A 20,512-nucleotide genomic window follows, 5' to 3' on the forward strand; every position below is an offset into this window, starting at 1 on the left:
TGTGTTAGTATTGAATAGTATTCCATTTGTCTGCCTGAACCACAGATAGATTATACATTCACCTACTGAAAGGGGTATTTGTTTCTTCTAGGTTTAGCAACAACAAAAGAAGGTGCTATGATAACTATATGTAGGTATGTAATAGCTATATGTAGGTATTTTGTGAACATAAATATATAATTCCTTTGGATAAATGTTTAGGAAATGGCTGTACCATCTAGCAAGACTGTACCTAGTTTATAAGAAAATGTCCAACTACTCCAATATTGGTTCTTGGTTTTGTTTTCTCGAAAACAATGCAGAAAAGTTGTGGTAACACCACACCCTCTCCAGTATTGAGTGTTGACAGTGTTCTAAATTTCAGACATTTTAACAGGTGTGTACTGTTATCTTTCATATCTCTGATGATAAGCAAGCTTTTATTTACATCTTGTTTCCATCTGCCTGACTTCTCTGGTAAGGTATCAGTTCAGGTTCCTGTAAGAACCTCTGACCCATTGAAAAAATGAAACTACTTGTCTTCTATTAGTTTTTACAGTTCTTTGTTTATTGTTTCTAACAGTTCTTTATGGTACATCTCTTGGAAAGCATCTTCCTTCTAGTTTGTACTTGCTCCTTTAATTTTTCTCAACAGTGACTTTACAAAGGAGGAGATTTGAATTTGAATAAAGTCTTATTATTTCTTCTATAGAACATGCCTTTGATACAATAACCAGAAGCCGCTACTACCAGGCTATCTACTTATTCTTATGTGGTTATTTCCTAGCAACAGTTTAGCTTTAGATTTTGAAATTGTGTACTTTGTATTTGAACCTCGTTTGTGACCTGGAATATGTGTGAGGTCCTTCTGTTAAGAAATAAAAGCTAGCTGGGCGTTAGTGGCTCATGCCTTTAATCCCAGCACTCAGGAGGCAGAAGCAGGCAGATCTCTGTGAGTTCAAGGCCAGCCTGGTCTACAGAGTGAGTTCCAGGATAGGCTCTAAAGCAATATAGAGAAACCCTATCTCAAAAAACAAAAACAAACAAAAAATATTTAATAAATACACCGAAGAACTCTTTGCAGCATGAAAAACATGTTCTACTCAGTTAACTATAACATTTATAGCACCTGCAGTTTCTTTTATGTTCCCTGTCTTCTCAGCAAACTGCAGATGTTGAATCTTCTAGCTAGATAGCCCAAAGAGTGAAAGGCAGAGCTCATTAATATCTCATATGGTAAAGGTGAGTCTTTCATGAGGAGTTTCCATAGGCATATTTCACTGGACTATAATGAGTGAACCTCCAGTTTCACATTCGCTAGCATTCTAAGATAAAACATCCCAGAATCCAAGTCCCTTCCATTGCCTTTTAAATAGAAGTAATGGTTGTAGCATTTAGGGATGCGTTCCAACTCAGTCTATTAGACCTTATAAAATCATACTGTATTTGAAAAATTTTAAACAAAATTACCAGATATCTTTATAAGCCATTATAGACTACCCTGGGCCATTTATATGAGGAAAATGACACTCACATAGAGCGTTGGTGCCAAAAAGTCACTATTTGAAATAATCTAAGAAGCCAGATAGATAAAAGTATCCTCAAAATAGTCATTCATAGAAATAAGGGAGGGAGAAGGGAACTGGGATTGTCATGTAATTCAATTTTGTTTGTAATTCAAATATATAAAAAATAAGAAACTAAAACAAAAACAAAAAATAAGTATGTGCTTTAGGATATATCCCTGCTAGCTAAAGTTAATTACTTTATTATTTAAAATGAATTTTTATCATGAAAAAGGATCAGTTGGAAACACTTTAATTTTTTTTTTTACAAGTACAACTTGAAAGTGACTATGCATTAACTTGTTTGTGTTTGACTCCATATTAGCAGCCTTCTCTGCACTTATCCTTCACTTGGGTAGCAATGTCTTCTGTCTTGTAAGAATCTCCAAATTCTGGGTCCCTGAAATGTTACATTCTAGCAAAGTCCTCCTCCGTGTTCTTCAGTTTCTGCTTCCAGGTCCTGATGATTCAACATGCTGGCTGACTTCCCTCATAAATTTCCTACTAAATTCTTTTATTTCCAAACCCTACTTGGTTTATCACTTACACTGCCTCTTCTCCATGTCTTTTGTCCCTTGTCCTTTCAACCCACTAATGTCAATATCCATTATTTGTATCAAACTATGGAGTTGTTGTTGTTTTCTCATTCTTTAAGACAAGGTCTTACTAGATAGCCCTGGTTGGCCTGAAACTTGCAATTGGCTCAGGCTGACCTCCAAATTTCAGCCATTCTCATTTTACCTCTAGACTGCTGTGGTTATTGGTGTGCACCCCCATGCCTGGCTCAAACTACAGAAGTGTGTGTGTGTGTGTGTGTGTGTGTGTGTGTGTGTGTGTGTGTGTGTGTGTGTGTGTATGTTGCATCTGAGTGCAGGTACGCATGCTTATGCATACACATATCCAGTTCAGAGAAGGGCATTGGCTGTCTTCTTCTTTCACTCTGTCTTACTGCCTTTAAACACTCTGACTGGAACTGAAGTTTACTAATTTCAGCTGACTGGATGCTCAGCTAGCTCTTGAGAGCTACTTATTTCTGCTTTTTAAAGCTAGAGTTTGAGGCACACAAAGTTTTTGTGTTGGTACTGGATATTTGAACTCAAGCCCTCACACTTGTTGGTCACAGTCTCTAACTCAACAAGCAAGCCATCCCATCTCCAGCTACTACATTTTTTAATGATAAAAGATGTATGTGGTTCATGAAGATCTTACTACCTAAGATACAAAGATGATATCAATTGTCAAGAAGATTAAAGGAAGCACACTTTATTATAACCAGCTCTAAAATGATCATGGACATGGGATTCTAAAGTCACAAGACCTAAAAGATTTAAAAGGTCAGCTATTAGAAGCATAACAATGATTCAAAAGAACATATTAAAGAGAAAAAAATCAGCCCATTTTCATCACAGACATTGACATTTATTTTACTTTTTGATAGGGTTTTGGTATCAGTGTAATATTGGCTTCATATAAATGTTTTGAAAATTTTTCTTTCATTTTCTATTTTACTGAACAATGTGAGGAACTTAAGTGTATGCTATCCTTTGAAGATCTGGTAGAATTCTAAACTAAATCCATCGGGCCCTGTGTTTTTTGTTTGTTAGTCTAGTTTTGTTATTGTTGTTGGGAGATTTTTAATTACTGCTTCTTTCTCATTGAATGACAGGGTCTATTAAAAACATTGATGATTTAGCTCACTCTTAGCTAAGGAGCTATTGGCAGTTGATAGATGCCGGATTGGGGAGAGTGAGTTTTCTTATAAGAATGTAGCTCCTAATGTGCTGATCATGGTACAGTAGAAGGCCATACATCCAATAATATATGGTCAGCACCAGTTAGACTTGGTAGGTGTTAAAACAACAGCAATAACAAAATAACAACAAATTTGGATGGGTAGGGAAGTAGGGGTGGTAGATAGGGGAAGAGTTGGAAGATAGGTTGCATGTGATCAGAACAGTTACTTAATTCTCAAAGAAGGAATATATTTTTAATTAGGAAAAATTAAAATAGAAAGAAAGGACAGAGCCTATGGTCTATTATCCAAAAGGGCTTGCTTGACATGTAGTATAGAAAGAAAACTTGACTGAGGATGTGGCCAGAAACAGAAGTTACAAGACATTCTCAGCACAGTGGAAAGGTGACAAACAGGGAATCAATAAAATGCACTCAATACGGACACAGTGTGGAGAGGCTTCTCTTTAGGAGCTGGTGTTCCTGACCTGAAAATAACAAGGAGAAGGCCATAAAGGAAGGATGCTGGCCTGCTAGAAGGGCATTGCATGGAGTGTTTGGTGGTGTTTTTTTTTTTGTTGTTGTTGTTGTTTGGTTTTTCGAGACAGGGTTTCTCTTTATAGCTTTGGAGCCTATCATGGCACTCGCTCTGGAGACCAACCAGGCTGCCCTCGAACTCACAGAGATCTGCCTGCCTCTGCCTCCTGAGTGCTGGGATTAAAGGCGTGTGCCACCAACACCCGGTCTGTTTGGTGTTTTATATAACACATTATGGTGGAAGAGTAGAGATTCAGGCAAGTGTGTTTGTATAAGTTCCTCATATATTTTTGGTAGAATTTAAGAAACAACTTTCCTTTATAGTCATAGGCACTGCTCTTGAACAAAAGGTTTTCACTAGCTTTCTCTCGTGTTTAACTATTTATTTACATGCACCAAATCTATAGCCTATAGCATATTGGCACCATGTATATTTGCTTTCACAAATTATTTTGCAGCTGAATTATCAAAACTAGATATTTTTGGAAAAATGTGTCTTAATTTTTTTTTACTGTGATCAGACAGTTTACTACTTCTGTTATTTAAAACATGCAATACCTAGGTGTGAAGGGATAGCTCAGAAGTGAAGACCACTTCCTTCTCTGAAAAAGAAGCTGGATTCAATCTCTAGCACCCACCTGGTGGTTCACAACCATCTGTAACCAAGAACTCACACGGAGCATATACATTCATGCAAGCAAAACACTCACACAGACAATAAAATGAGTAAATCTAACTAGTTTTTTAAAAATGTAGCCCTTTAATTTGTCTAGTATACGTATCTGGAATCTTCGCAAGTCCCTGATTATTTTTATATACTCCTCTTTTAGTAGTTATTTTACTCCAGTTCCATGAGTCATTATAATCAAAGAAAAAACCAATTTTGCATTTTACTTACCTGCTTATGCACACTCTAAGCCATCCCTACACCTTGACACCATCCCTATCCTATGAGACTTTATTTACAGACAGGATTTCAAGTCTCCTAAGCTTGACTTGAACTAATCTTTCTGCCTTATGAGGTTATGATATTTCAAGGAGTGCTTCTACGCCCAGATCTTGTGGGTTTTTAGTCATATGTTCCCTTGACTAACAAGACATATCTGAGCAGATACAAAAATGGAATATTAGCAAAGCCTTTGAAGTTGACACAGGTGAAAGATGGTTCCTAAACCCTAATGAGAACATCAAAATGCTTATTAAAATGCACTTCAGTGGATTTATAGGAGAGTGGGCAAAGCAGCTACAGTTTCATTGAGTACCTTTGCTAACTTGGGTAAATATGAGGTCTGGTTGTTGATATCCCTAAGCAGTGGGTAAAGGACTTCAAATCTAGAGAATTCATGGGGGTTGGACATCTCCACTGCAAACCCTTATAGACCCTTCCCCAAGCAGGGGAGAACAATTCAAGAGTGAGAACAAAGGTAAAGTGAACATAGTGTTTTATACTGCCACTCTTAGTAGAAGGAAAAAATAATGTCAGCCCTGAGAATAATAATGTTTAAGATGTGGAAATCTAGAACTTCATATCACAGCCTCTATCACTTAATAGTTCAAATAGGCATGCAGCCATTTGTATAATTGTATTTATAATTACAAGTATTGCTACTAATAGTTGCTTATGAATATGAGTCCTCTCTGAGGGAAAAAAACATATCGATTTTAAGCTTCAAAGATTAGAAAAAGAATCAACACTTACAAAGTTACAAACAAAACTCTAAAGGAAAAATAGCAGGAATATACTCCCCAAGCTCTTCTTTCAGACAAGATAAAATAATGACTTTGTTTAAGGCCATTAAAGATAGGTCTGACTATGTTAGCTAGCATAATAGCTATGAAGAAGAATTGCATAGAAGGTTTATAGATTAAATCTGAATTATTGAATTTAAAACACCAGAAATACATTTAACAGATTAAGTGGGGTTATGAAAAATTAACAAACTGTTTTCTCAAATGAATTTATTAATAATAACACACAGAAAAAAAAACACAAACACATAAAAAGCCTTTGGAAGATAGTTTTAAAATGTGGAAGATATAGAAGGAAAGGATCATCAAGTGAAGATATAAAGGAAACAAAAAAGTTTTGTTTGAAAAGCTGATGATGAGCACTGTCTAAAATACCATAGATGAAAGACAAATGTAAATCAACAGCTATAAGTACAACAAATTGGATCTACAACTAAAAAGAAGCTCATACCTATAAACAGTACATGGAACCACAGACATCAAAGACAAAGAGATTTTGAAAGGAGCTGGGTGGAAGAAAACAAAACATAGCTCAAATGGAAGGCTGTGAAATCAGTTTTCTACAGGATGCTTGGCCATCCAAAGGGAGTAGAACTGTGTGTTGACAAACAGAAAGAACTGCCTGCCTATAAAACTGTGTGCTTTGGAAAATGATTTTAATAGTGAAAATGTATCTTTGCATATCAAGAGCATAGCAAAGGTACCCTGGGAAGCTCAGACTAGTGAAGCCAAGGAAATGACCACAGGCCAAAGGCCTCAATGTAGTAAGGAACACAAGGCTGATGACATGGGACGTAGAAATGTTAGCATGGCAGCTGATGTGTAATAGGATTTTAAAAGCAAGGGAGAATTAAAATTCATGAGTTGTTAACATATTTCAAGATGAGAGTGAAAGAAGGAAAAAGTTTTCAGGTTTAGCTTTTTTCTAGATCCATGGTAATGGAATCAGAATAACAGAAAAGTAGGCCAATCCTAACTGGCAGAAAGAAAGGGATTGGATAATCATATAATCCAACATTTAAAAAGATGGCAATCAAGAAGCAAAACTTGAAAAAAATACAATATGAGACAAACAATTTTATCCAAGTGTAAATGAATGAAATGCTAAATATATGGTGGAGAGGGTTGCCAGGCTCTCTGGAAATGATGGAGGATAGCCACAAGTTTGGTCAGAAGAGGCGCCTGGGAAATGTAAGGATGCTGTAGGTTGAGAATAAAACTTCCAAAAATGTGAGCTGCAAATACTAGATAAATGATTGCATGAGTAGCTACAATAGTACATAAAATAGACTCTTAAAAACTAAACCTTAGAGATAAAGATGAGCTTCCAGTAATAAACCTCAACTCATGAACTTTAAAATGTACATGTTCTTGATAATTCAGTAAGAAAGAGGTAAAGCAAAAAGGAGATAGAATTACAAGAGAAAATTGTAAAACTAAGAAAGCCTTTTAGATGATGTTAATGTTAGTCCTAGTTAAACCAACTAAAATAAGTAGGCAGTCATCCAAGTAACCAATCTGTCTTACCAGACATGATCTGACTTACAAAATCACACTCTCACACTGTAGTTTCTTCTTCCTCCTTTTCCTCTGAGTGACAGAGCTAACCCCTATCCTACAGAAGCATCCACACATCTGGAGGACTGAGTCTATGGGCTTTCATCTGAACATGAGTCATTAAAATAAAATTTCAAAGAAGAGATAACCAGAAATAGCGTGTATGTTTGGAAATAGACATATTAGGTGGTGATAGGGAATTAGGAGAAGTGAGGCAATAGGGAATTAGGGTCTTTGTTACCAGTGTAACTCACATGTGCAAGAGAATCAACATTCCCACCTTACACTAGAATCCCATTTTTTCCTTCACATTTGTTGAACTGACATCATCATCCACCTCATTCATAAGGAATCACTTGTTTTCCTGCTTACTTCATAGTTGTTCCCCTTTTAGTCTTTTATTTTAAAATGTTGCAACTCGCCTTGTCGGCTCTGCTTCATGCCTTCTTTTCTACTACAGAATTTTCCTTAATGAAGGTAACATTGTGGCTAATAATTTGATTGTTAACTCCCTTATTTTTTATAATTTTGCTAATACTGACACTGTAAAACCTAACTCTGTAACGTGAGGCCCAAGTATTGTTGGAAAGACTGCCAGTCCACTTTCATTTTCTCCAGAGCCACAGTGGTGTTTTGCATTTCTCTGAGCACTCCCTCCTCATTGACTCCTCTGCAGACACCCTTCTCTCATACCTGAAATGTCCTCCTTTATTTCATAAGCACCCTACATGATCTTTGTTTCCTATATGCCATAACACAGACAGCACCTTTCTTTTTCTTTCCTTTTCTTCTTTCTTTCTTTCTTTCTTTCTTTCTTTCTTTCTTTCTTTTTTTTTGGTTTTTTGAGACAGGGTTTCTCTGTGTAGCTTTGGAGCATATCCTGGCACTCCCACTCTGGAGACCAAGCTGGCCTCGAACTCACAGAGATCCCCCTGCCTCTGCCTCAAGAGTGCTGGGATTAAAGGCATGCAACACCAATACCCAACTCAGCAGCACCTTTCTTAAAATACCTTGTCAGTGCTGTGTCATGAAATACATTCAAAGAAGGTTGTATTTTTTTGCATGTAGAAAAATCCTTGCTGCTTTTAGGGAAAGAATCCTAAGGGGGGAAAACTGAATAGATAAAATTAGAATTGATGGAGTGACTTAAAAATGTTTGCTGAAAGTAGTAAGAAAGACCATTCAGTAACTGGCAATAACAATAGAGAGGAAAACTATTCAATAGGCAACATAGGGTGTAACAAAATCCAGACTGATGATAATCAATTTCCAAAACCTTTGAGCACTCTGCAGCAAGAGCCACCAGGTCCAGATGTGCAGTTTTTATACTGCACAATTTGCAAGAGGCCCATAAATGTCTAACAATCTATAATGGTGAACTCCCCAATCAGTTCAGCCCTGTATGGTTGCACAGCTTCTGTAATAAAATGGATATGTCACATCATCCTCTTTAGAATTCAACTTCTAACTGAAGACTACTAAATGTTTTAGTAAACATTTTGGGTTTTTAAAAATGAAAAAAGTGTGTTTTGTATCCTTTAAATGGTGTATTAGAAATTTCATCATCAAAATCAAAAATGTTAGGTAGCAAATGTAGCAAGTAAATGTAGCATGAAAAAGTCATAAATATGGCAAATAAGTCAGCTATTTACAGGGGAATTGAAACTATCTTAAACTGTGGTATAGTTTGCAAAGTGTGGTTAAGGTTTACGGATGTGAACTTTCATTCTGAGGAAATCACACAAAACCATTTAAAATATATATTTATAAATTTGTCTTACCTATTTTATAAACTAATGAGTACCAGATCCACAGACTGAGTCCAACAAATGATAATTATAATTTATGGATGAAACAGAACCTATTCTGTTTTTCAGTCTTATCCTAATATGAAGCCCTGTCTTGATTTTTATTGTGCATGCATAACTTCATTGGTGCCTGAACATGGAAATAAGAAGTCATGGCAATTTTGTTTTTCCTGGAAGCAGCTAGAAGGAAATAAGAATTTTTATGTTGTTTTTCCTGTAAATATATTTTTTGTAAAGCAACAAGTCTCATTGACTGTTGTCCACTCTGAGAAAAGGTTATTTCCCAGCTCAAGATGAAATTCCTCCATTTTTTTAATTCTCAATCCACCTCTTATACTCACCCATTATAAGGGCAATAATGGTACAAGCCTTTAATCCCAGTACTTGGGAGGCAGAGGTAGGCTTATCTCTGTGAGCTCGAGGCCAGCCTGGTCTACAGAACTACACAGAGAAACCCTGTCTCAAAAAAAAAAAAAAAAGAGGGAACTGTGATTGATATGTAAAATAAGATAGTTTCTAACTTAAATAAAATTTATAGCAAATAAATAAAATAAAATAAAGTCATAAAAATACCCCCTTCATAATAGAATAGGCATTAAGATGACTGTTTTGAAAGCCTTATCTTTCATCTATTTTTAACTCATCTTTTCCTAGATCCCCCAGCTGTGGAACCAGCATTCTTGGAAATCCGCCAAGGACAAGACAGAAGTGTGACCATGAGCTGCAGGGTCTTAAGAGCTTATCCAATACGAGTGCTGACCTATGAGTGGCGGCTGGGGAATAAATTATTACGGACCGGTCAGTTTGACTCTCAAGAGTATACAGAGTACCCAGTAAAAAGTCTTTCCAATGAAAACTATGGAGTTTATAACTGCAGTATCATAAACGAAGCTGGAGCAGGGAGATGCAGCTTTCTTGTTACAGGTAGGATATTAAATTAATTTGGTTTTGTTAATATATAATTTTAGACGGGCAGATCCTGGGCTTACTTGAATGCTGGAATGAAATCATTTTGCGAATGGATAGGTTGTCATTTTGCTGTTCTCATTGCAACTTCTACTGATTATTGTCAGGGAAGGTCTGTCCTTTTGGTAAGAATAATGCCTGTGTCTATAAAACAACAAAGATGAGAAGTGAGAAAGTTCTGATTTTGTTTGTTCATTTCAGTGATAACACAACTGACTGTGGTAACTAGCAGTTCTGAGATAAGATTTCAAGATAAAACATATGGTCTGGCTTTCATTTTTTTATGGGTAGCAGCAATATTTTGTTTTCTTAGTTATTACCTCTCAGTGTCCAAGCCTCAGTGTCTGTTTGTTTTTTGTTTGTCACATGTTCTCAAATATTTCATGGCAGAGCAATAAACTATATACAAAGTATGACAAATGGAGGTAAGTACTAATGCTTTTTTAATTTAAATTAGAAACAAGCTTATTTTACATTTTGATGTTGTTAACAACTGTATGTTCCTTTTGTTTAGTTTTAGATGCTTGCTCAAATTATTCTGATGTTCTTTTGCTATTTTTGAACAGAGTTGTAGAATGTATTAAAAGGAAATTACCCCTTCAATGTTATTTTTGTTTTAAGTAAAATTGCATTTAACATTTGTAGTATTGAATGGAGAAGCTGGGCCCTGTGTCATCTCTGAAAAGCTGTTATTAGAAAATGATAAATATATTCTGGACTGAAAACTTGTTCATTAATGAGGAACCTGGGTGTTAAGTTCTGATTTTGATCAATCTCTTTGTACTTTGTCGTTTTGTGAGTCAATTTGACACAAGCTAGAGGTATATGAGAGAAGGAGCCTCAGCTAAGGAAATGCCTCTTTGAGATCCAGCTGTAAGGCACTTTCTCATTTCGATGAGAAAGTTCAATGGGGGAGGGCTCAGCCCATTGTGAGGGGTGCCATCCATGGGTTGCTGGTCCTGGGTTCTATAAGAAGGTGGGTTGAGCAAGCCAGGGGAAGCAAGCCAGTAAGCAGCTCTCTCCAGGGTCTGTGCATCAGCTCCTGCCTCTGGGATCCTGCCCTGTTTGAGTTCCTGTCCTGACTTCCTTCAGTGATTAATAACAGGCTGAAGTGTATGCCAAATAAACCCTTTCCTTCCCAGCAGGGTCATGGTGTTTTGTCACACACAGCAACAGAAGCCTTAAGACACACCCTAATCTGGATTTCCTTTGAGCCATTTTTGCTTCCTAAAACATACTATTAGATTGATGAAATTAACTCGGCTACCAAGGAATATGAAGAGGTCTTCTCTGCTCTGCTCTCCTTCTTTTGATTTTAGAAAACTATTATGGCCCATGTGAATGAAAGCCTTTTATAATTTCTTAAAGTTCACTATTAACACAAGGCCTTGTGTCAGTGTACTGAAATTAACAAGGACTGCAATGTTGTCTGTTATTCAAGAGATTTGTCATGATCTAGTTTACTGACAATCATTTTAAAAATGTTGTTCTATTTTTATTTATTTTTGTGTGCATGTGTGTACATGTATGAGGGCATTCACCTTCCATGCATTTGTTGTCAGAGGGCTTCATGCAGGATTCAGTCCTCTTCTTCCACCATATGAATCCGAGGATGGAACTCGGGATGGCCGGGTTGCTTCCCAAAGACATTACCCAGTTAGTCATATTCTACATATTACTTTCAACAAGAATGGGAATCATGTAGAGGCAATTACTTTTCTCATGTTGGCACAAATGAAGAACCTGACTTTCATTCATTAATCCTTAAAAAAATAGACATCATGAAATTAACTATATGCTTTTCAACTCTTTTGCTTAGACAATTTCCTATTTTCTAAAGTGTCACTGCTCTATAACTGCCTGTGAGGGTCAGGACCACAATGCTTCTGTAAGATTCTCATTTGTTCCTCCTTATGTGACCCAAATTTTCTTTAAAAAGTCGAGGACAAGCTGAGACCAAAAGAAACGTGAAGCACCAGTCTTCCACCTCACATCCATGGGGTGCAGCAAGTGGATTTTGATAACCATGGAAGGGAATAAATCTGTTATGAGTTTCCTCACAGGGGGAAAAGAAATACCCACAGGCATTATTTTTCTTTTCGCAGTGTGTGCTCTTCAAACTTCAGGTCAACAGTTTTGTTTCAAGATTTTCTCATAAAATGAAATGTTTGAAAAAAAAACAGAAAAGGAAAAGATCAAATTCTAAGTAAAGTACAATCCAGACAAATACATAAAGGAGTTGACATTTTCATAGCATATGTGTCAGTGGAAGAGCTATTGAAAGACAACATAGCTCTGTTACTGAATTCTATCACAGTTGGCAACCCCCAGGAGTTCAGCACAACTTTGAATTCTTCTCAACTAACTTGAGAGAAGCAAGGCATAGAGAATGTAGTGACCATTTACCATGTTTGCCTCAGGGAGAATTTTTACAAGGCTTTAGGAATAATATGACACATTATTGAACTAAAATTAACTCATTTGTAAACATGACATTTTAAGTTGTTTTATATATGTTATATGTTCACTTTTATATTAGTACGTAGACATTATAGTTGTTTCTTAATAAATAGTTCTATGTCATTATTGTAGAGAGTTTGAATGGAACTTTCTATTATGCCATGATAAAATGGTTCAAATTATGAAAAGCTTTCTTAAATGCTTGAAAGACCTAGAACCATTTATGTAACAGTTTTAAGTATCTTTCTTATTTGATCCTATCCCATAACTTGATCCAGAAATGATGACAAATCTTTATTGTTTAAATAGACAGGTGACTTGATAACAACATTTCCTATTAAAAGAAAGAAAAAGAGAATAAATTCATTTTAATTAGGAAGAAGGATGCATATGAACAAAGATAAAGAGTAGTTAAGGTTGGAAATGAACAATGTATTTCATTACAGGCTAATAGGTAACCCCAAACTTGTGTCCATTTATTAATTTGTAGCTCAAAACTTACACTATATGCTAAGATGAAACGTGCAGTAAGTTAAGACTTTTGAGAGGAGAATATTCTGGCTATTTCAGTAGTGCTAGATATAATTGTTCATATTCTCATGAGGGAGAGACAGAGTGAACTCTGAGAAAGAAGAGGGGGGACTTTGAGTGTGAACTGCTGCAAAGACAAACCAAAGAAGCTTGATGTCACCTGCACTGAAATAGAAGAACCTAAGAACCTTGGCAGCTGGTCACAGGAGATGGCATCATGCTTGGCCACAGCTTCCAGAGGTAAACCTTAAGCCACCAGTTTGTAGTAAATTTTATGACAGTCTTAGATAACTAACACGTGTATCTTATTGATCACTTTCCTGGAAAATTCTCTTTAAAATGCAACAAGGCAAAAAGGACTGCTGTGTTATGTGTCTTTGCGATGGTTAGTGAGATTTCTCATGACTCAGCAGAGCTGTACATGCTAGTTGTTCTTGTCTTGTGTAGTCTAAAGGAACCAGGTTACAGCTAACAGTCAGTAAAGCCTAGCAACCTGAGAGATTGACTGATGGCATCCATTTTGTACTTTGGTTTAAGTTATTCATCAGCAAATATTTAGCAATGCCTCCATATTAAAATGTCACCCCAATTTCACCAGATGGTTGAGGGAAGAATTCTACTAAAGCTTAATTGCTGAGATGGGAAAGAACCTGTATGCCAATCCTATCAAGAGTACCATAAATGAAGGAAGACATGGTTTTACTCCTTTTTAACAGAAAGGATCCTGATATTTGTAATAAAACACAGCATTGTTTTATGAAACCCCAAATGATTTGTTTATCAAATGTCCTGGTTTCTACTCCTGTATACTTAGCAATCATGATAAAAGTTCTAAGTGATTCCACATGTTTCTAACCAGTCTCTATATAATTATTAAATAGTTTCTAGAGATGATGATTTTCTTTAAATTTGCAAGTGTGAGGGAAATCAGACATTAAAATCACACACCAAAAGAAAATTATTTCAGGTTAACATTTGATGAGCTGTTTGAATAAAATGAAGATGATGATATCACATGAAAACATAAGCACAGGTATTTGTTACTCTAGTTTAAACAACATAAATATTAAAAGTTATATTGTTTTCATAAGTGACCTGAAAAACTCTACCAGGGAGCTCCTACAACTGATAAACACCTTCAGCAAAGTGGCAGGATACCACATTAACTCAAAAAATCAGTAGCCCTACTATATACAAATGATGAATGTGCCGAGAAAGAAGTCAGAGAAACATCACCCTTTACAATAGCAACTAACAACATAAAATATCTTGGGGTAATGCTAACCAAAAATGTGAAAGACCTGTATAGTAAGAACTTTGAGTCATTAGAGAATAAAATTAAAGAAGATAAAGAAAATGGAAAGATCTCCCATGCTCTTGGACAGGTAGGATCAACATAGTAAAAACGGCAATCTTGCCAAAAGCCAGCTACAGATTCAATGCAATTCCCATCAAAATCCCAACAAAATTCTTCACAGACCTTGAACGAACAGTAGTCAACTTCATATGGAAAAACAAAAGACCCAGGATAGACAAAACAACCATGTACAATAAAGGACTTCTGGAGGCATCGCCATCCCTGACTTCAAGCTCTGTTATAAAGCCATAGTCCTGAAAACAGCTTGGTATTGGCACTAAAATAGACAGGTTGACCAACGGAATCGATTTTAAAACCCTGATATTAACCCACATACCTATGAACACCTGATTTTTGACATAGAAACTAAAGTTATACAATGGAAAAAAGAAAGCATCTTCAACAAATGGTGTTGGTATAACTGGGTTCAGACATGTAAAAGATTGCAGATAGATCTATTATCTATTGCCATGCACAAAACGTAAGTCCAAATGGATCAAAGACCTCAACATAAATTTAGCCACACTGAACCTCCTAGAAGAGAAGGGAGGTGGTACCCTCGAGCAAATTGGTACAGGAGACTTTCTGAACATAATACCAGTAGCACAAACATTGAGATTGACAATCAATAAATGGGACCTCCTGAAACTGAGAAGATTTTGTAAGGCAAAGGACAAAACACCATCCCACAGAATGGGAAAAGATGTTCACCATCCCACATCTGACAGAGGACTGATCAACAAAATATACAATGATAGCCTCCAAAACACCAAACAATGCAATTAAAAAGTGGAATGCAGAACTAAATAGAGAATTCTCAACAGAGGAGTCTAAAATGGCTGAAAGTGAGAAACTTCTTAGCATGCTTAGCCATCAGGGAAATGCAGCTCTAAACAACTCTGAGATACCATTTTACTGCTATCAGCATTGCTAAAATCAATCACACCAATGACAGTTTATGCTGGAGAGGATGTGGAGAAAGAGGAATATTCCTCCGTTGCTGGTGGGAGTGCAAACTTGTACAACTACTTTGGAAATCACTATGGTGGTTTTTCAGGAAAATGGGAATCATTCTACCTCAAGATCCAGTAATTCCTCTCTTGGGCATATGCCCAAAGAATACACATTCATACAATAAGGACATATGTTCAACTATGTTCATAGCAGCATTATTTGTAATAGCCAGAACCTGGAAGCAACCTAGATGCTCCTCAACTGAAGAATGGATAGAAAAAATTTACACAGTGGAGTACTAGTCAGCAGAAAAATAAACAATGGAATCTTGAAATTCACAGGCAAATGGATGGAACTAGAAGAAACCATCCTGAGTGAGGTAACCCAGTCACAAAAAGATAAACATGGTATGTACTCACTGATATATGATTTTTAGACATAGAGCAAAGGATTACCAGTCTAAAATCCACACTGCCAGAGGAGCTAGGAAACAAGGAGGACCCCAAGAGAAAACTGCATATTCCCTCGATGAAGGGGAGGGGGACAAGAACCCCTGAACAAAGTGGGAGCAGGGTTGGGTGGAAAGGAAGGAGATTGGAAGGGACGAAGGGGAAGGGGGAGGAGAACAAGAGGATTGAGACAAGGGAGGGATAGAGCAGGGCAAGAAAGGAGATGGCTTGATAGAGGGAGACAGCACAGGTATGGAGAGAGGTCTGGCACAGGGCAAATGTTAGGGGATCCTCAGGGATGACCCCAAATAAGAATCCAAGTGGTGGAGAAGATGCCATTGATGCCCTTCCCCTATAATGAGAATGATGTCTACTTTGGTTACCATTCCTAGAGCTTTCATTCAGTTGCTGTTCGTAGATGAAACAGGCACTCACAGCTAAGCACTGAACCATACTCCTGGAATCCAGTTGTGGAGAGGGAGGAGGGATGAGGAAAGGAGCCTATATAGTGCTGTAGAAACCCACAGAAACAGTTCACTTGACCTACTGAGAGCATGGAGACACTAGTCATAAAGATCGGGAAACAGCATTGAAAGGAACCAAGCCCTCTGGAAATGGGTGCCAGCTAGGAGGTCAAGACAGTCTATGGGACCTCTAACAGTGGAGCCAGTCTTTAACCCTAGAGCACAAATGGACTTTGGGAGCCCATTCCCTATGGAGGGATACTATTGCAGCCCAGATACAGCAAGGAGGGCCTAGGCCCTCTCCCAAATGATGTGACAGACTTTTAAGGTCCCTGGTGGATGTCCTCACTATCCCTGGGGAGGAGTAGGGGGTTGTGTTGGGGGTTGGTGGGGAACATGGGAGGGTGAGAGAATAGGGGTATGGATATGTAAATATGAGTAGTAATTAAAGAACTTAAATAAAAAAGAACCCCTAGATATCAGCCAACAGCTTTATAATTAAAAAAATATTACATTGTTTTCATATTTCCCCTTGAAAAGAAATTAGAATACCCTCTGTCTTCTAGAAAATACATTCAATTAGACTTATAAAACAATTAGGAATTTAATATTTGGAAATAATTTAAAATTTTTAAGAGGAAAATATTTTAAAAATATATTATCCTTTTCAAAAAGCTATCCAATACCAAGTAATCAGCGTGTATCATTATACAGAGCAATATATATATATGTATTGCATATACACATATATGTATAAATGTATTTTTTAATAAAAAGAGGCCAGAGGCCATCAATTTAATAGAGAGCAAGGGTAGATGGAGCATGGGAGGGACTGAATGAGGAAAGGGAAAAATGATGCAATTAATTAAAAATTTTAAAGGTAACATTAGACATGCAGTGTATATTTATTGGCTTAATCTTTATTATAATTGAGTATGAAGACTATATACCAGTGTCTTAACTGAGGAAACTTTTAGAATTCTGAAAATAGTTGATAAGTGATTATGGGCACATAATAAATATGATATCCTAGATTAGGTACCTGAAATTAAAAAATATTCTCTAAGCCTTTGCCAGTTTTATAATTTCATAGTTTTATTTTCTTACTATATACTTATCAGGACTATATTGTCTTTGAAATACACTAATATCACTTAACATAATCTTTTTCACTTTTTGATAATATATTGTTTTGTAACTCATATATGTTGCTGGAGTTTCTTTCCAGTCTGTTTTCTCAACTCCTTTGCCCCAAATAAACACACAGACACTATATTAATTATTAACCCATAACTACTATGTATCTCTACATGGTCTTATCTTACCAGAGAAGGATTTGGGCCTGTTACTCCTTCCCCTGCTACATGGCATCTGTCTGAGGCCTCTCTCTGTCCTCACTCCTTCTGCTCCGAGTGCCACCTATTCTTCCTGCCTGGCTATTGTCCAAACAGTGTTTTATTCATCAACCAATAGGAGAAACATATATACAGAACAACATCCCCAATCACATATATTATTTACTCAGAATTTATAAAAATACCAATAATCTCCAAGTAATCATAGATAAAATGGAAAATTATTTCACTCTGGTTCCTGCCATGATGTATTACTTCTGCAACTCAAATAAGGGCTCTGATACAGAGCTCTGTGAACCAGGAGCTCTTCCATCCTATATCTCAACCACCATCAAATCCACATCCCATTGCCTTAATGGCTTCTGGCATTCTAATTATTTTTCCTCATTTAAGATGAAAGTGAAATCTAATTCTTTTTGAGGCTTTTTTAATAATTTTATATGCCTCATCATTGAAAGTAGATTTATCATTGCTATACCTGTCATAAATGCCTTGGGTACCGACTTTATTATGAAATGAGTCATATCCCATCTCTCATATATGCTTAAAGATTCTACCATTGAAAACACTGAGATGAAACTATTGTGATTGTCAAGGAAAAATCTTAGATCTATTGGTTTATCTTTGTAATTACTTTGCAATTGCTGTTAATCAGTACTGTCTTACTGTTTAGTAACAAAATATTGGGCCTTCATGTCCCATAAGAACAGACACTTTTAGTGTAGGATGATTTTTAAAGATGGGAAGTTCAACCACAGATTCTTAAGAGATTTTACTGATAAACAAAATGTAATAAACTCACAGTGTTACCTTTGATAGAAATTTTACAGTTTGAAACAATGCAAATCTATTATAACATAATTTCTGTATGTTAGTACTGTAACATTTCTCTGTTCTGGAATATACTATGGGATATACGAATATCTTGAGGTGCAATCTGAAGGAATCCTTTCCATACTTCTTTGTTTTATTAGAATTGTGTCCTGTAGGGAAAGCTGTAGCCACGCCTGACCACGCCCTCACAAGCCCTCAGGTACTCCTGTAGCCAGCCCCTAAGAAGGCGTGGCTACAGCTTCCCCTACAGTGTCCTTTCTGCTGGGTGGTGGTGGCCCACGCCTTTAACCTCAGCCCTCAGGAGGTGGAGGCAGGTGAATCTCTGGGTTCAATGCCAGCATGGTTTATAGAGTGAGATCCAGGACAACCAGAGCTACACAGAGAAACCCTGACTTGAAAAACAGAAGAAGAAAGAAAAAATGGTGTCCTTGTGGTTGAATATTAAAGACTTTACCATTTGTTCCCCTATGGTCAGAGGTTGCATTTCGTTCCTGAAAAATTCTTGCATAACTTGGAAGCAAGTTTAAGTCCTTTTCCATATAGGATTCTCCAGAGAGGCCATGCGATCCACCAACCAAAAAGGAGAATCTTCGGTTCAGGCCCTCTGAAGTAGAATCTGATGTAATGTAACAGAATCACAGAAATGTCATTCCATCACCTTTGTTGTACCATATTAGCTTGGGAGAGAAAAAATCTTAGTTTTCTATTACACTCAGTAGTAGGAAATTATGCAAAGGAGTAGTTGGAAGTTATCTTACAGCTTGGCTACCAACATAGCACCATTTACCATCAGGAGTACCTTTCTGAATACAGTCATCTTTGAATAAAATTCTCATATCTATTATAGTATTTTGAGACTTGCTTTACAGTATAGTCTCTTTCAACATTCATGACAAACAGGCAAATAGCTAGCAAGGAAAGCATAGTTGTAACTATTTAATTTCCTTTCTCTTTTGGGTGATTTATTCTAGGATTGTGTATCCTTAATTTTTCTTTTGATAAACTGCAAGATTGACATTAAAAACTACCATTTTATTCATGTTCAGTATCAGCATGTCAGCCACAACTGAACTAAAGAAATAAGGATAGGGTGAGACATTTTAAAGAAAGGAGAGAAGGTCCTCATTCTAAGAGTGTAAAGCACCAAGGATGACTGGTGACAGTAATGCTCCCTAAGATGGGTTAGGATGTCCTAGAACTTCTTTGCCTAGAAGAAGAAAGGGGAAGAAATTAAACCAAAGCAAATTTTTGAATCCAGACAAAATTTAAAGGTTTGCTCTTGTTTTATAGTTCTGCATTTAATTAACAGTGACCAGATAAAAACATATCTTGCTCTTTGGCATTTCATCTTTTAGCAGTATTCTGTTGAGTATGAAATTTAAAAAAAAATAGAAAGGAGAAATTTAAGACAGTTCAAAAACTTTTCATAACTTGTAGAAGGGTAAAGAATTTAAACTTTGTAAATAAAGAACAATTTCCAGTTAATATTCATTATGATAACTGTAAAAGAAAAAAAATCATTGTCCAATATGTTTACAGGGCCAGAATTCTGATTAAGATGCTATAATTCTATTTAAAATGCATAAAATAAAATTGTTGGTCCCAGTTTTTCTTCCAGTATCTTATTTATTAGATAACCATCGAATAGAAAATAAGAATATTTCTTGCCGGTTAGTGGTGGCACACGCCTTTAATTCCAGCACTCAGGAAGCAGAAGCAGGCAGATCTCTGTGAGTTTGAGACCAGTCTGGTCTACATGAGCTAGTTGCAGGACAGCCTCTAAAGCCACAGAGAAACCCTGTCTATATCTTACTAGTTCTTAAACCACAATATTACACCATATGTGGTGTGATGCCACACACATCCTCTTCAGAAAATATGGGACCATCTTTTATTGAGTGATAGAAGCTCAAAGAGTCTGGGATATAATACCCAATCTTTCTTAGACATGGCTTAATAATAACTTTTAGAAATACTAGAGGCATTTTTGATAATTAATCTAAGTAAGATGTGGGTAGGTGCATGAATTTTAAAACATATTAAATAAAACAATAATATAAACTAACAAGATTTCACTCTCATTATTTAGAAAATTAGCAATACTTCTGCAAGAATTATACATTGAAACTTATGCAGCATTTTATGAAACTTTTACTTTCTCTCTAAGAAAAATAATGAGGTAATAATTACTGTATCTGAATTAGAGCCTCAGCTAA

At 36.4% G+C, this 20,512-nt stretch overlaps 1 protein-coding gene across 1 annotated transcript in view; it reads left to right on the forward strand.

The window, feature by feature from the left end:
* Mdga2 (MAM domain containing glycosylphosphatidylinositol anchor 2) overlaps window positions 1-20,512 on the forward strand; it is a 414,938-nt gene that overhangs the window by 308,889 nt on the left and 85,537 nt on the right. Inside the window, exon 9 of the mRNA XM_027416516.2 lies at window positions 9,581-9,850. Within this exon, the coding sequence (XP_027272317.2) occupies window positions 9,581-9,850 (270 nt within the window). The remainder of the gene's footprint in view (window positions 1-9,580; window positions 9,851-20,512) is intronic.

The sequence above is a fragment of the Cricetulus griseus genome, chromosome 5 (assembly GCF_003668045.3).
Source record: "Cricetulus griseus strain 17A/GY chromosome 5, alternate assembly CriGri-PICRH-1.0, whole genome shotgun sequence".
NCBI lineage: Eukaryota > Metazoa > Chordata > Mammalia > Rodentia > Cricetidae > Cricetulus > Cricetulus griseus.